The 16197-nt window shown below is 44.1% G+C and overlaps 1 protein-coding gene across 1 annotated transcript; it reads left to right on the top strand.

Annotated features, from left to right (window-relative positions):
- Positions 1-9710: 9710 nt before the first annotated feature.
- Positions 9711-14401, top strand: FAM237A (family with sequence similarity 237 member A). The gene is made up of 2 exons (XM_009950342.2): positions 9711-10119; positions 14262-14401. Exons 1-2 carry the CDS (start codon positions 9711-9713, stop codon positions 14399-14401), a joined length of 549 nt encoding a protein of 182 aa, XP_009948644.1.
- The last annotated feature ends 1796 nt before the right edge of the window (positions 14402-16197 follow it).

The raw sequence follows: 16197 nt of genomic DNA on the forward strand, positions 1-16197 counted from the left end.
AGAACAAGAATATGACACATTTGATGGCAAGTGGGGAAACAAAAAAAACACACTGCATGGCTTGCATGCCTCACAAATAGTCAAGAAGAGATTAAGAACTAGAAATCCTTAAAAAAATTAGATGGGCTTTGGCCTTGTTTTCTTATATGAAATACTAACTGCAGCACCAGCTCACAGTGAAGATCTGTACACACATTTCTCTGAGTACACAAGCAACTACCAGTTAGTAGTAACTGGCAAAACCCAGCAGTACTCCAGACAGATACCACAAACACCTGCTCATAACTCAAGTTGTGTTCTAAACTTAAGTGTCACTAAAATCTTGCATTCAAATAGTCTAGCAATTAATCAAGCAATTGGACTGCACAATCTAGGCAGGTTTAAAGGTAGGACTTAACAGCAATGAAGACACTGCCTTTTAAAATTATAGGTAAGAATAGCTAGATACAGCATGCATCAGGAATGAAATACCAGAGTATTGCACCTTATAACTGGCCACGGTTTAACCAAAGAAGGTGACAAGTCAGAGGCACTAATAAGCTCCATTAGGTGAGATACTGGAGCCGTGTGACAATGGAAGCGGTGTATGTTCTCACAGGGCCAAACAACAGACAGCACCCAAGACGGACTCCTGCTACCTCACAAAGACAGGTTGAGGTAACTTGGCTTGCTGGGTCTGGTGAAGAAGTGGCTAAGGGACAATCTAAAAATGTCTATAACTTCCTTTCAAACAATTGTGAAGATAACAGAGACAAATTCTTCTTAGAAGAGCCATACAGGGGGCAATAGCCACAATTTAGAACACTCAAGCTAGATAGTAGGAAAAAAAAAAATTCCCACCAGGAGTCCAGCCACAGCTGACTTGATCTAGCGTTGGTAACAGACCTGCTTCAACAGACCTCCAGAGAACGGTTTTCACCAACACTTCTCAAGCTCCATGAAATCCAACAGAGCACACAAGTATGTCTTGGCAGAGAAAACCAGCAGAAGCAGAGCACCACAAAGCTTACCCGAGTCATGAGGGGCTTGAGTCTGCTTCTCGGCCACAGGCCAGAGACATCCCAGGGTGTCCACAGGGCTCCAGCTCCTGGCCCAGAAATACACTGGTCTCCTGCCAGTCCCATGTCTTGTCTGCTAGCTCCAGGGAGATGTTTCAGGTCATTACCGACAGTGCACAGCACTGCAGACTTCTATGTTTAAGTAACTACACCTCCCCACCAATTAGAATTGGTTAAGTGTCACATCCCATCCCATCCACTGACTTTACTGTTGGCCATTTCAACAGAGAATAGATCCAGAGGATTGTTTAGAGTGGTGTGGGGCCATCAAAGACTTTGTGACTACAGATTCAATTTACCAGGAGAAAAAAAAAAAAAAAAAAAAAAAAAAAATCAAATCACAATACTTGACATCAAAAGTGTAAAAAATGGTTTTGATACCAGTACTTCAATGCCGACTACTCACCAGGAGTTATACAAGCCATCCTGGATGGGCGGTATGGGTGTGATCAAATCATTTGGTGAAGAAACTGTTCAATTTTTCTCCTCTTTCTACTAACAAAACATCAGCCTCCTGCTAATAGGATACAGACTGCTCACTATCCTATATGATTTCCTAGCTAAAATAATTTTTTTTGGAAAGAGATACTCTACTTTTCAAATAAGTTCCGCATTCAGAGACTTTCATTGTTCTTCACTAGGCAGTAGTGTAACTCTGAGTCCACTCAGAGTCCTGACTCAAAGCCCTCTAAATATAATTTTAAAAATTAATAAAAAATATCCACAGACTTTGGATCAAGCATAAGTATTTCATTTCCAAGAAGCTCTTAGGTATATTTGTCAGGGAGCCAATTTTAAGCACAGTCTGATCTCCTGCCTAAAAGAGAATTTGAAAAGGTATAAATGGGAGTTAGAATCCCCACTTTGCCTTTGTGGGTTTTGAAGAAAAATCAAGTCTCTGCCATGTACCACGAATTTAAAAAAATAACAGACCTTTGGGTTTTCCCACCTCTGAGAATTACAGGTTTTGCCTTCACTGTCACTTGGCCAGGTTTCACACAAAGCTGGGAAAATTTGGAACCAAATTCAGCAAAACACGAACTTTCAGCTAAGAATATGTCTTTAAAGCATTTTTTGGATTAAGGCTTAAACAGGTCACTTTCACCATGCAGATCATTTTACAAAGCTTAATACTGGGTCCAGGTATGGCTGCTTATGGGAGTAACAGGCAAGCTGTATGTACCATCACACATTGCTGTCTCAGTCTCGGTGCCGAATGAAAGTGTTTGTTTGGTTTTGGTTTTAATTTGTAACTACTTAACTTAGCCTAAGCAACCACAAGCCATTGCCTATTAACTGCTAACGTAAACTCCACATCTAAGGGTTTGCAGGGACCAAATGCAGGAAGGAAGCAACTCTGCACATAGTTGTTTATGCCTTTATTCAAAATACAAATACCAATGAGACAGCGTCCTACTTTTCTCTCTTCCCATCCCCTAACTCCTATAGCCCGATCATTTTAAGATTTGCTTATATTTTATTTTTTTTTTTTTCTGGTAGAAATAACATCATTTCCGTAGCATTACATGATCCGAAATCTCTCTCTCATCTATGAGGTAAAGAATCAACTTTTCTTGATAAAAACATCCTTGTGCAAATGACTCTGGATATGACCTACAGCCCAACTGAATTAAATTCATTCGTAAGATACGGAGACCCACTGCATCTTGCAGTGCAATGAAAGAAAGATTATTGATAGCCTAAAGAGGGCACAGAAAGCTTTACTGAGGGAGAGTACATGGAACTGAGTGAGATGGCCAGTCCTTCTATGTTTCATCTCCACTAGGAGGTTGAGGTGATGAATCCAATTATCAAAAACCTCTTTCCCAGAAATAGAATATGAGTGCTCTGGTTCAGAGGGAACAGAGCATAGTAGGCTCAGGAAGTATTTGTGGAGCCAAGTATTTTATCTGTAGCAGTATTTCCCTTGAGCATCAACTTTCATTTCTCTGAGAACCCCTGGTTCAGCACCCTTGGGTCTACCAGAAGGAGTCTAAGTGGAATGAAACCAATGTCGTTCTTGATCCAAAATGAGGTAAAGTGCTCCCCAGAAGGGGACTCAATTAAATAAACTCACTTCTTAACAATGAATCCAGAAAAGTTCCAGGTTGACGGAAGCATATCAACTCACAAGAAACATTTTGCCTTTTCCATTCCAGCTGTAGTCTTTTGCTCTACCCTTAACAGCATGGGGCAGAGTCCTTGGAGCAATGCATCACAGACCCAGCACCATCAGCAAAACACAATTCTATGGCATCTTAGTCCTGCTCTGGTCTGGCCTCCTGCACCCAGGCCAACCATAAACACAAGCAGCCTCAGAGCCTTTTCTGTCCGGGAGCTACCTTTAGGTCACATCACAACACCCATGCCTTACAGGCATGCTTTCCTTCTCTCCCTCACTCAGTTCAACACCCGAACACAGAGGCTAGGAAAAGCACACTCACTTGCCAAGGGGGCTCCAGATAGCACACGGACCCAGAATCAGCTCCTACAGAGCAGACTTTCTTTTTTAAAAAAACAAACAAACAAAAAAAAAACAAACAAAAAACAACCACAAAAAGCCTAAGGATCATTTTAGCCCTAGAACCAAGGAGAAGGCAGGCTACTGGAATAGCCTGTATTTGAAAACACGGAGAAGAAATACTGGAGATTGTACATGCAAGGAGAGGCTTCCCCCTGCCATGTTGCACGGGCTCGTTGCAAGGCATTGCACTCTGTCGTTGCTCCTGAACTCTGTTTTAGCAGTTGGTGCTCACAATTCCCCCATTCCCAATTCTATGCTTCTTGAGAAATGAATGGAACATCTGCAAATTTGCCAAAGTCCTACAACATAGTTTCCTGCATTGGTTCTAGCCAGATGTTCTCTCGCCTTCCCAAAAGTTCCTTTCACTGTTGTTAAAAAGTAACATTACACAAAACACTCTTCCACATGCACAGAAAGATGTAAATTATAAGGATAGAGATGACTAACAGAAAAATCAGCATTTCAAGCCAACTTTCCAGCTGGTATAAGCCAGGGTGGCCCCAGTGACTTCAACAAAGATAAGCCTGGCTACTGAAGCACTGTTGATTCACAGAGAAAAGATTAAGGTTAAAAGTGCAAAGACAGAAGGCAGCTGCCAGCGAAAATCTTGGAAAAAATTGGCTACTGCCCAGTTGGTATGGACTGGTGCAGCTGCACTGGCTTCAGTCAGCAGCGTGCTACACGATTTGGCCTATAAACAGCACAGAGTTATGAAAAAAGAATGGTCCCACCCTTCCTGTTGCTTCCAATAGCCAGTGTTAAAAAAGTTATGCCCAACACTGGTTAGCAGCCTGTTCCCAAAGCCACAGCCCTTCAAGTTCCATGCTTTATGCACGTGAAGGGGTGGCTACAGCTGGCACAGTGAACATAGGCAGAGGTGTCACTTGCAGAGTTGAGCTCGGGCTTTCCTCTCCACATTGCATGTACCAGGAGACGGCCCTTTCACCAACGGCTTCCTTCCACTTCCCTACTTGGCCCATTTCCCTGATGTGTACAGAGGTTTTGCAGGTGTGTGTGAACCTCACAGGGAGAAAATACAACAATAATACACCACATTATTTTTTTTTCCCCCAAGGGAAAATGTAGTCAGGGCACTCTCCTTTTGGGGGGCATCCAGCCCTCCAAGGTAGCTCACCTTTACCTAAAGTTGTGTGAATTGAGCTGCAGTGAGAAGCTCAGCCCCGTTGCTGTAGTTAGTGCCTTTACTGGCTTTCTTCTGGGACTCTGCTCTACTCTGTGTCGCTGCTTCAATTCCCAGGAGAGCTGGACCTGCTGCTGTATGGGCTGAGCCCTAGCCAGCAAACAGCTCTAGTTGTGCCACACAGACTCCCACTCTGGGGTGGAAAGACTTCCAGCAGCCAAGCACAGCAAGCAAGATGCCTGGGGGCTGAGCCAGCTCCGGACAACGTGAGCTCCAAGGTGGGGACTGGCTTTCTCCCCTTGTCCCTCTCGATGCAGCACTGCTAGGAGAGGGGACGGGGGAGGGTTGCAGCTTTGCCAAGCGCCAGGGTCCCTTACTCTTCCACCGCCCCTGCGCACAGCGTCCCCCCCGGCCAGAGGCAAGACCGCTGCCAGGCTGCCCCCTCGGAGGGCCGGGGTCCGCAGGGAGAGGGGGACAGGCGGAGCGGAGCAGAGGAGCGGGGCGCGCTTGCAGAGGGGCAGCTCCGCAAAGGGAAGGAGGGAGCGCCGGGTTCCCGGGCGCAGCGGCCGGGGCGCCGGGGGTGGGGGCTTCTCCCCGAGCCCTGACGTAAAAACTAAGCGGGGCTGCCCGCTCCGGCTTCTTAAGGAGCGCGGCGGCGGCGGGCGAGGAGAGCCCAGCCCTTCCCTTCCCTTCCCTGCTCGGGCCGGCCCGCCCTGCCCTGCACGCCGGAGCGCCGAGGTAAGGGCTGCGGGCGGCCGGGGCGGCGGGCGGGCGCGGGGCGGGGGACGCCCCGCAAGCACGGCTCGCCGCCGAGGCGGGCACCCGCCCCGCTCCGGGGGACCCCTTCGGCGTCTTTACGGTCTAGGGTCGGGAGACTGTCCTGAGTGGGAGCTCCAACCAAGTAAGACGGCGATAACGAATGAGCTAATTAACTTTTTAACTATTATTATTATCGCAAAGCACTGTTCATGACAGGGAGTGAAATATCGGGTTAAACGGCAAGCATGGAGGGGGGTGGGTGGGGAAGAAAGTCAGAGCCAGAAAGTGTAAATAGCACACTTCAATTATGGACAGAAAGACCTAAAGGTTGGAGGGCAGCGGGGGGTGGGGGTGGGGGTGGGGGGGGAGGTGTGGGGGTGTGTAATTGCATGGAAGCATTCACCACAGGCACAGGTAAGAGATTAATGAAAACTAACATTTCCTGAGCATTCCCTCAGCTCTCAGCCATCTAAAAAAACTGTCCTGAACCTTATAGAAGACTAACAGTAAAATGCCGCCCAAGTTTGACCAGACTGTAAGGACTAGTGGTCTTGGCTACTGGCCCTGACCAATGCCATTCACACCCCACCTTAAATGGCACCCACCCTCATGTTAATGCCCTGCCAGCTCCCTGCCCTGGGCAGTCCCTTTGCTCACACCTCTGACATACCCAGAACCCTCGTCCTTGTCTTATCCAGTTTTTAACTTAGAAAGTTTCCATTGGGGCTGGGGGGCAGAGTGTCCTGAGCCAAAACAGATTTTGCAAAGCAACCAGTTCAATTGTTAACCAGTGCAAACCAGATAGCCCCTGTCCAAGTGACAGAACCATCCTTAAAAGCCAATTTTAGTCTTACTCCTTTGTTCGTATTATCTGTTGTTGGTGGATTTTTTTACCTCTCCCCATGATCATGTCTGAGATTGCCAAGTTGTTTTGAAAACTAGAAGCTTGATAAACAAAGTTAATCATGCCCCTAGAAAAAGTCTTGCTAAACTGATAGATATGTTATATATGACATATTATGTATGATAGATAGGTTATGTATGATAGCTAGCAGTGTTCCCCAGGGGTCAGTACTGGGTCCAGTCTTGTTCAACGTATTCATCAGAGACCTGGATGAAGGGACAGAGTGCACCCTCAGCAAGTTTGCTGATGACACAAAACTGGGATGAGTGGCTGATACACTGCAAGGCTGTGCTGCCATTCATCGAGACCCAGACAGGCTGGAGAGGAACTTAATGAGGTTCAACAAGAGCAAGTGTAGGGTCCTGCACCTGGGCAGGAATAACCCCATGCACCAGTACAGGTTGGGGGTCGACCTGCTGGAGAGCCACTCTGCAGAGAAGGACCTGGGAGTCCTGGTGGACAGAAAGTTACCCATGAGCCAGCAATGTGCCCTTGTGGCTGAGAAGGCCAATGGCATCCTGGGGTGCATTAAAAAAAGTGTGGCCAGCACGTCGAGGGAGGTTCTCCTCCCCCTCTACTCTGCCCTGGTGAGGCCGCTTCTGGAGCACTGTGTCCAGTTCTGGGCCCCCCAGTTCAAGAGAGACAGGGAACTACTGGAGAGAGTCCAGTGGAGGGCTACGAAGATGATGAGGGGGCTGGAGCATCTCTATTGTGAGGAAATGCTGAGAGACCCGGGGCTGTTTAGCCTGGAGAAGAAATGACTGAAGAGGGGACCTTATCAACACTTATAAATATCTAAAGGGTGGGTGTCAAGAGGATGGGGACAGACACTTTTCAGTGGTGCCCAGTGACAGGACAAGGGACAACAGGCACAAACTGCAGCACAGCAAGTTCCACCCGAACATGAGGAAAAACTTCTTTTCTTTGAGGGTGGCAGAGCACTGGAACAGGCTGCCCAGGGAGGTTGTGGAGTCTCCTTCCCTGGATATTCAAAACCTGCCTGGACATGATCCCATGCAACCTGCTCTGGGTGAACCTGCTTTAGCAGGTGGGTTGGACTAGATGATCTCTAGAGGTCCCTTCCATCCCCTGCCATGCTGTGATGTGTGCATATTGCATAGCATATATGCACAGGTGGCTGCTGCCCAGTGGAAAGGTTCTGATGCACAAACAAGTAAGAATGGAGCAGTGACTCATAGGATCTCTTTGGTTTTGCTTCTGAGAAAGCAATCAAAACCTGCCTTGTGCAGTAGGGTACAGACGAATGATGCTTCTGTAGGAGATCTTGGAACAGCACGAGGACAACCCCATTATTACCACCACTGTCATAAGTGACATCCCACTAGGCAGAGCAGCGTGGGAAGAGTGTGCTGTCCCTCTTCTACTCATTAAATGCAAGGTTCAGATCCAAGGCTGTCAAGACAATTCTCATGACATCCCAACTCAGATTAAAAAGTGACTGTAAGCAGTTGGAGAGTAAAGTCTGAATACCTCCAAAATGTTTCCAGAACCTGACCAGGTGACCAAATAATGGGCTAGGTAAGACCATCACCGACAGGACTGAAATCTCTGAAGAGTGCTTTAGCTCTACGATGAAGTATGTTCCACAAAGCAGCCTACCCTTCCCTGGTCTTGCACACTAGCTGTGGCTGGGCTACCTTTCACAGAAAATCCATCTGAACACACTTATCCTACCTTCAATATTCTTCACATAGCAGAGAAACATTGCTTGTGCTCTTGATGATCACTCATGGAAGAGGCTTTCTACACAAAAAAGCCAGTTGATTATTATTAACTCATTAAGAGAGGTAGCTTCTCCCCCACAATACCCTCCAACAATCCAACTGAAATCATAAAACTCTGAATACTCAACAGATCAGCACACACATTAAACAGAATCGTTTGTCTTAAAAGCTGATCTCAGATTTTGCTTATTTCCACAAATGGGAGGTTCTTCATACACTGAGAGCTACACTAAAAACAACCCCCAAACCTGTTACCTGTTAGAAACATGTATCAGAAGTGTCATGTTAGAAACAATAGAAGCATGTTAGAAAATGCACAGTAGAAGTACATACCAGAAATGAAATCTGATGGAGACAGCTGGGCCTTTCTGTCCCCAAAAGTTTCTAATTCTCAGGATTTCTCCCGCTGTAGCTGCTACTTACCAGGTTCCACAGTTTTAACATAACAGACAACTGTTACAGTGACCTACAATGAGTGTCTGTACTTTTACATATATCAGGACAGGAAAGATATAGACCTGTTGGAGTGCGTCCAGAGGAGGGCCACAAAAATGAGTGGGGGCTGGAACACCTCTGCTGTGGAGACAGGCTGAGAGAGTTGGGGTTGTTCAGCCTGGAGAACAAAATGCTCCAAGGAGACCTTATAGCACCCTTCCAATACTTAAAGGGGGCTTATAAGAAAGATGGGGACAAACTTTTTAGCAGGGCCTACAGCGATAGGACAAGAGGGCAATGGTTTTAAACTAAAGGCGGGTAGATTCAGACTAGATATAAGGAAGACATTTTTTACAAGGAGGGTGGTGAAATGTTGGCACAGGCTGCCCAGAGAGGTGGTGGATGCTCCATCCCTGGAAACATTCAAGGTCAGGTTGGACAGGGCTCTGAGCAACCTGATCTGACTGAAGATGTCCCTGCTCACTGCAGTGGGGTTGGACTAGATGGCCTTTAAACGTCCCTTCCGACCCAAGCCATATGACGCTATATGCATGTATACATGCTGTACAATACAGCTGCTATGCTGTGGCTTTGCTATATCCTCTTTTCAGAGCCATTCTGCATTTTAGGAGATAAGCCACTCCTGTTCAATGCATGATTTTGCAACCTACCATTAATTCATTAGAACACACTTTCAACAGTTTTCCATCTGCTGTCCACAGATCCCTGCAAGTCTGCAAACTATTTTAAAGGGCTCATAACATTTTGAGGAAAGCAAGACTGCCTAAAAGCTTAAATTCTCTGTAAAAGGGAATAGATTTTTACTGAAAAATATTAGGGATCTGTAAATCAAGAAAGGTCAAAAACTTTCAATATGAAGAAGTTCCAGATAAGAGAGGTCATCATATGGATGAGGACGATTAAGAAATTTTAACACACACTTCTGCTGCAGAGTAATGTAACTCCACTAGTATTTATATTCACAGATGCAAAGAAAGCATAAGCAGATCTTTAAAGAGCAGAAAACCAATTATCAACATCTGAAGTGCCTCATATATCATGTAAGGTACCAAGCCTTTGTCCCTGCATCTAACAGTGATAAGTTTCTCAGCTTCTTTTGGTTTTGTTACATTTCAGTGACACAATGGACCTTGGGAGCAGAGGAAGAATTCACTGCAACATGAGACTCACCTGTACTCTGCTAATCATGGGAGCATTCTGCATGACACCTTTCCTCTGCCATAGCCAAATTGATCCACTAGCTCTTGGGCGAGCAGACCCCCAGTGTTGGGAATCCTCCTCAGCTGTCTTACTGGAGATGAGGAAGCCTCGCATTTCTGACTCTGTCAGTGGCTTTTGGGACTTCATGATCTTCCTGAAATCATCAGAGAACTTGAAACATGGGGCTCTGTTCTGGGACTTGGCTCAGCTCTTCTGGGATATCTACGTGGACTGTGTGCTCTCCAGAACCCATGGCCTAGGGAGAAGGCAGCTAGCAGAAGCTAAACAGAAGATCGCTACTCTACATTCCAAGTTCACAGGGAGAAACCAAGGTTACCAAGGTTACCACTCCTTTAATACATGTTTCATGGGCAATAACTAGAGTCTAGTAGGAAAGAAAAGCGATAAAGGCTTATTGCATTATGTGGTAATAACAATACAAAAACCAGAGGACAGTGCTGCACAACTGTCCCCCATTCCATTACAGAGCTACGTTTACATTCAAAGTGATCTCAGTAAAAATTTGATCTCCAAATAACCCGAACTCTAATGACAACTTTTAAGTTTCAGTTTGGTGGGGGAGGAGGGGCAGCAGAAAGTGAAACATAGGAGGATTCAAACAAAGGCAGCAGCTCAGCAACTAAACATACAAAGATATTCTTCCACACCAGCATTTTTACCACTATTGTGCCATGGACAGGCTAGTTCTGAATTACTCATTCCGAGAGCTGTGTCACCCCAGGAATGCATTGCACTGGTGCTGCCAGGGAGAGCAGCAGTCTTTCAGCAGAAGAGTAAGGATACGTTTACTTACCATCTAGTACTCGGCCACTAGATATTTCCTATTTCCATACTGGTAACTTTTCCCAGAACACAATGGAAACAGACCTAGGACTCAGGTGCGTGCAGGCTTTCAGACACAGCTACAGCTTCAGGAGGAAGAACAGTACTTATGACACTAAATGCTGTGATTCCTGACCTCCAGGTTCCCAGCCCCAAAGCAGAATCCCCAGGCTTAATGTTAGTGTCTCCATATGTGGTGAGGTGAGAGCTGGCAGGATGTGCAAAAGGTAGCACGCCACTTAACCTTCCCATTCCCAGCAGGAAGGTACAGCATAACTCTTCCTAAATCTCAGTCCTTTCCAAGGCTTCAGTTCTGATCCTGCTAGTAACAGATGCATCCTTCCCTTAAGAATGTCCACTTTCAGGGAAGCGCATGTGGTATAATAGATGGAGGGGTAGAAGTGCTGCTGCCATCACCAACAGTGTGGTGCATTGGACCCACAGGGAGATAGCAGAACTGCCTTTCCACTTGAATGGATTCAGGTCCTTAGTTATTAAGATGTTTGGGAGGAACGTCCATGGAACAATGAAGAAACTCCCTTGGCAGTTACCCATTAGTGTGTCTCTAAAAAAGGGACTTGAACTCAGGATTCTTCCACCCCAGGGACACTATACCACCGGACAGTTCAGCTCTTGCCCACAAACCTTAAAATGTTTTGTGTATTCAATGACAGGATTTGAGATAGGAAGTATCATGAAGTCCTTACCCCCATTACCTACAGAGAGTATCCTGGCCATTAAGCCACGAGATAGGAGTTATGTTTGAATCAATCCCCTCAGACCAAAGAACTCACACACACACAGGGTCAACTTCTAAACTCTGAGCCAGACAACCACTATCTGCATTTTAAAAGCAAGGAGTGGATTCTATCCAGCTCTGCAAAGAACCTGAGCTATCATATAGCTCTGAAGATCTTTATTGTGTTGAGATACACTGATGGCAGGCAGCACAGAACACCCTTCTGGTTCCCCAGTGGCCTTAGGAACATCACAAAGGCGACAAGTTGCTTGCTTCTGATCAGACTAATACACTCCTGGGTGCGATCAGAATGCAGCTTTAGACACACGAGGCAGTAGTACTATCAAAACCTGACATGCCCACCAGGCTAAAGTACCCGACAATTTTTTGGTTTCAGGATTGCAGCTTTGATTATCACGGTCTAAATTCCCCTTTAGCCATTTGTTTAAAACTGGCTCTTCATGTCTGTATCACACTGGGATTTTCCTAAATTTGTTTCCTAAACAAAGAGCTTTTGTTCCCGTCAAGATTAAGAGTAACGCTCCGATGTATTTTGAAGAATCAAATTATGGGCTTTGCGATTAATACTTTCTTTTGTTTACTCTTATACAGAGAGATTTTAAGCACTACTAAGTATTCACACTTTAAGACAAACAAGGAGTCCTACCCTCCTCTATTCCTTTTACCTCTTTGTTTTGTGAATTGCAATCAGTTTATCTGGTTTCTCTATACAACTGATTAACATCAGTCAGTAGCAGGCAGCTTATGGCACTGACAGCCTAAATTTTAAGTTTTGGAGGAGCTATCTAACTCTCATCCAAGTCTCCCAGTTTCTTAACAAAGCCAGCTGTTTTAATCTTTGTAACCCTTGACCCTACTGCCTTGTTTTGTCAGTGAAAGGAGAAATCAATTGTTAATAATTGCAGATAGAAATCAAATCCTAGCAAGTGATGAGGAATAGAACTACCACTTCTTATGCATAGAAAGATGTACAAGCCTGTTTTCTTACCCCAAAAAGCAGTACTAACAGCATTTGAATGACCTTGTGTACTTCACATCTACATGGGTGGGTACGAATAGCTTTCACTAGGCTTGTTCTTAAAGTCAAACAATAAAGCCAGATTTTTTGCTTTATGCTGTTACTTTTGCTACTGCTGATAACATCTTTATTGCTCCATAGTGAAGTTTTTCATGTTATTTCTCTCAAATATTCACAATTTCAGTTTGGTTGCATTTTTTGGTTTTGTTTTTTAAATTGCAAACAGGATCATAAATCAGGAGCAATCTGTAAGTTGCATTCACTGTAGTTCCTTAAATGTATCACTGAATTGGAAAAGCAAGATAGAGATCAGGACTTGGCACAGAAATGCTGATGTTAAGGTGTTATTATTCCAGCACCAGATTTCAGAACTGAAGGATAAATCCCATGAGGTGATAACTTGTGAAAGTTATGAGGAACTGAGCTTTTCTAAGAAAAAAAAAAAGAAAACCAAACCAAAAACAAACCAGAAAAGCCCTCCAAGCCAAAAAAAACCCTAGTGAATTCCTTGGTAAAAGCTAGGATTGAACAGAACTACTTTGTCACATCTGAGAAGCAGTTCCACAGTTCCCCATACTTTGCTCTCCTGGAAAACAAGTCTGTCTGAGTGTACACCAAGACAGCAGTACAAGTAGCCCAGGTCCAGACTTATGGGTTCAAACACTGTTTTCTGAACCAATCTAGTCCTGCCAGACTCCTGATTGTAGTTACTAATAGGTCTGAAGATACTTTTCAAACCCTACACAGTCCACGAAAATCACTACATCCTACTTAACCCAGCAGCATTTCAACTTCTATAGATATCCTGAAGAGAAGCGTCAGGTTTAAACTGAGACAAGTAGGGAGAGTCCTTTACAGTCACCTAGCCAAGGTATCTTTAGTAACTCATCCCCTTCCCTTAATAAAACCCAAATGCTATGCAAAATCAGATTCCATAAAAACATTTCCAATATATCACAACACTGGGGTTAAATACATTATAGTTCTAACAACTCTTAATGAGCCAAAATAAAACTTGAAGAACCACAAAAAAAACCATAGCTTTTGTACTCACAGCAAGTCTTTCTGAAGAGCAGCTGTACAAGACCCTCCTCAAGAAGCCACATAGCATACCCCCAGTACAAACACTTGAAGAACACAACCACGAAAACCTCTCTACCTCTTTTCTGCCTCTTTGCTCCTCACTCAGCAGTCCCCTGCTACCACGCCAGGCAGAGCAGCCGCAGCTGTGCACACCTCCCTCACAGGGGCAGGTCATTACGCTCAGAACAGCCCTTGCACCTGGCCCAATGCAGATACAACTTGCTGTCCCAACATTGCTGGGCTGCAGGGTGCCAGGGAGGGTAGTGGGGCAAAGGCTGCTGTATTACAGGTTTGTGGTTTGGTAAATAAACAGATACTGTGTCAACCAGTTACTTTTTCAGAAGACAAACGTGTCTAAAATAAATAAAGCAAATCTGCTGGCTTTTGGAGATCATTGCAAAGAAATTGCCCCATAGTTCCTCAAGGAAATAACAAATGTGCTAGTAAACAGCATGAGAGAGCTCATTCACTGTGTGGGGAGGTTGATGACAAGCCAGTGAGTCAGTCTGTGAGCAGATTGGAGTGCTTTGACTCTGCTAATTACAAGCAGAAGAGTTTTATAGGAAGACTGAAGGAAAAGGTCCATTCTGGGGGAAAGATTAAAGTAACTTGTCACTGAACAAAACAAGAGGTTTGGGGGCAATGCTGATAAAATAGGGACCACCAGCAGCTAAAGACAGAGGAAACATGGATGTGGGAAACTGAGTATTCAGCTGCTCTTTACTGTTTGGAAACCGATTACTTATATGCATTTTCATGTCACTTTTCAGGGATATTTTCTCATATTCAGAGGTCACCAGTTCTGAAGAAGAAGGACTTGTTTGAAGATTTAACAAATATCCACATGCATAAGAGTGGATCTACATTACTTGGAAGAATCATTGGAGAGCTAGGCAAAAAGAAGAAATGACGCATTTATTCCAAGATCGTGATTTATAGATACTTTTTAACTACTACTCTTTAATTTTTGCATTTTAATCCTCATTTATGTCAATTTACATGGTGGAAGAAGGTCTATAACTATGAGCACTGTATCTGATTAACTTGGACTTGTGGGGTTTTTTTAATTACCTATGAATTCAGTCTCCTTAATAAACTGCATGATTTATAAGCAGTAGCCTACTTTAATCTGTGTGTGTGTGTCAGGCTTTTTGTAATGCATGTAACCTATTCAAACTGTTGTCTTTTGGGTGCCAAAACAGGAAATAACTGATCCTTCAATAAGACACAGACCAGCAGAGCAGGAAGTTGCCAAAAACCTGCATTGGCTCCAAGACAGTATTAGAGTCTAGATGGTGATGTTTTATTGTATGCCTAGCTGTACACCTGTACAAAGCAACCACTGCTGAAAGACATCATCCTACTAAAGAAAAGTAGTACATATTTTTATATTAAAAATACCTTAAAAAAATGTTTTCTGTTTTCCAGCAAAATTGAAAGGGTTAACAGGTTTTACCAGCTCCTCTGTTTGCTTTCACGTGATATTTTTACAGTATTTTCCCTAAATTTTTAGTTATTAAAAATGTTACACATTCTCACTTAAAGTGTTTAATCAAAAGAATCCTCATACATAACTTGAATTTTCTGCTTCTTTAGTTTGCAAGCTCTTTGTGGACAAATCAGTTTGACTGTTATTGACAACTCTAATAGGCAATTTGATATTAAACCAATACAACAAAACTCTGGGCAGGTAGCATTTGATGAAATATTTCCATTGTCTGGCTGGCTGAATGCCACTACAAAATTCAAATTTCCAGGGCAATTACATTTAGTTGCTCATTCAAAGTTTCTTTCCTTGAGTATGTGGCAATCTTTGGTTGCTTTGGTTTTTTCCAAATGACCAAAGAAAAACTCATTTGCTTGTGTTCATTGACTTGCAGAAATAGGTTCAAGTAGCAAAATGTGTAAATTAAATCTTAAAATGGTTACTGGGCCTGAACAAAATAAAAGCTTAAACATAGTCCCATTGGGTGAAATGCTGACCTTGCGGAAGCAGCCAGAAAACTGTAAGAGGGCTTTCAGCTTCAATGGCACTGAATTTGTGCTTAAAGTTAAACATGCAACAAATCATTTAAATGTTCAAGAGAGGAAGGAACACTAAAGCTGGATGAGCACAGGAACACACAGAGCACTCAGCAACACCCCCTCAGCTGCCTCTGCCTGCAGTTGCAGCCTACCGGAGTGCTCTGCTACCATGTGAGAGGGGGACAAGAGCATTACTACAACAGATCTCTTCACTCCGGTACTACTGTTGTTAATTATCTAAATTATATTAATATATCTAAAAGCCCCATTTTGCACAACTTTTTATTAATATAAGAGACACAATCTTTGCTCACAGTCCCTACAGCTATTAAGACCAGCAACTGGCAAAGAGCATGTTAAGGGCTGGATGCCTCAGCTGAGTAGGACTGGTATTGTAGTAGACTAGATGTTACCTGTTCCCATATGCTCTCAAGCTCTAGAAAATGTAAAACCAGACAGGTTATCTGAACAGGTACTGTTTATCTTAGATGCTGTTCCACAGGGCTCTTTGGGAAGAGGCTACTGCTTCCACTTTAGATATATCCCACCTGTAACAACCGGATCCCCTAGGAAAGGGCTGCTTGCAGCTTTCTTCCTCCCTTCACATAGCAACAGAATTGGTGAAATACCACTATGGGCCAAGCTGGTGTTTAACTTAAATAAATTTGCAATACTTTTCTG

Source organism: Leptosomus discolor, chromosome 5, assembly GCF_034619465.1.
Source record: "Leptosomus discolor isolate bLepDis1 chromosome 5, bLepDis1.hap2, whole genome shotgun sequence".
In the NCBI taxonomy this organism is placed as follows: Eukaryota; Metazoa; Chordata; class Aves; order Leptosomiformes; family Leptosomidae; genus Leptosomus; species Leptosomus discolor.

Coding starts and splice junctions, on each gene's coding strand:
- FAM237A (XM_009950342.2), top strand. CDS start 9,711: ATGGACCTTGGGAGCAGAGGAAGAATTCACTGCAACATGAGACTCACC. Junction 10,120..14,261: donor GTTCACAGGGAGAAACCAAG/GTTACCAAGGTT, acceptor GTCACTTTTCAG/GGATATTTTCTCATATTCAG.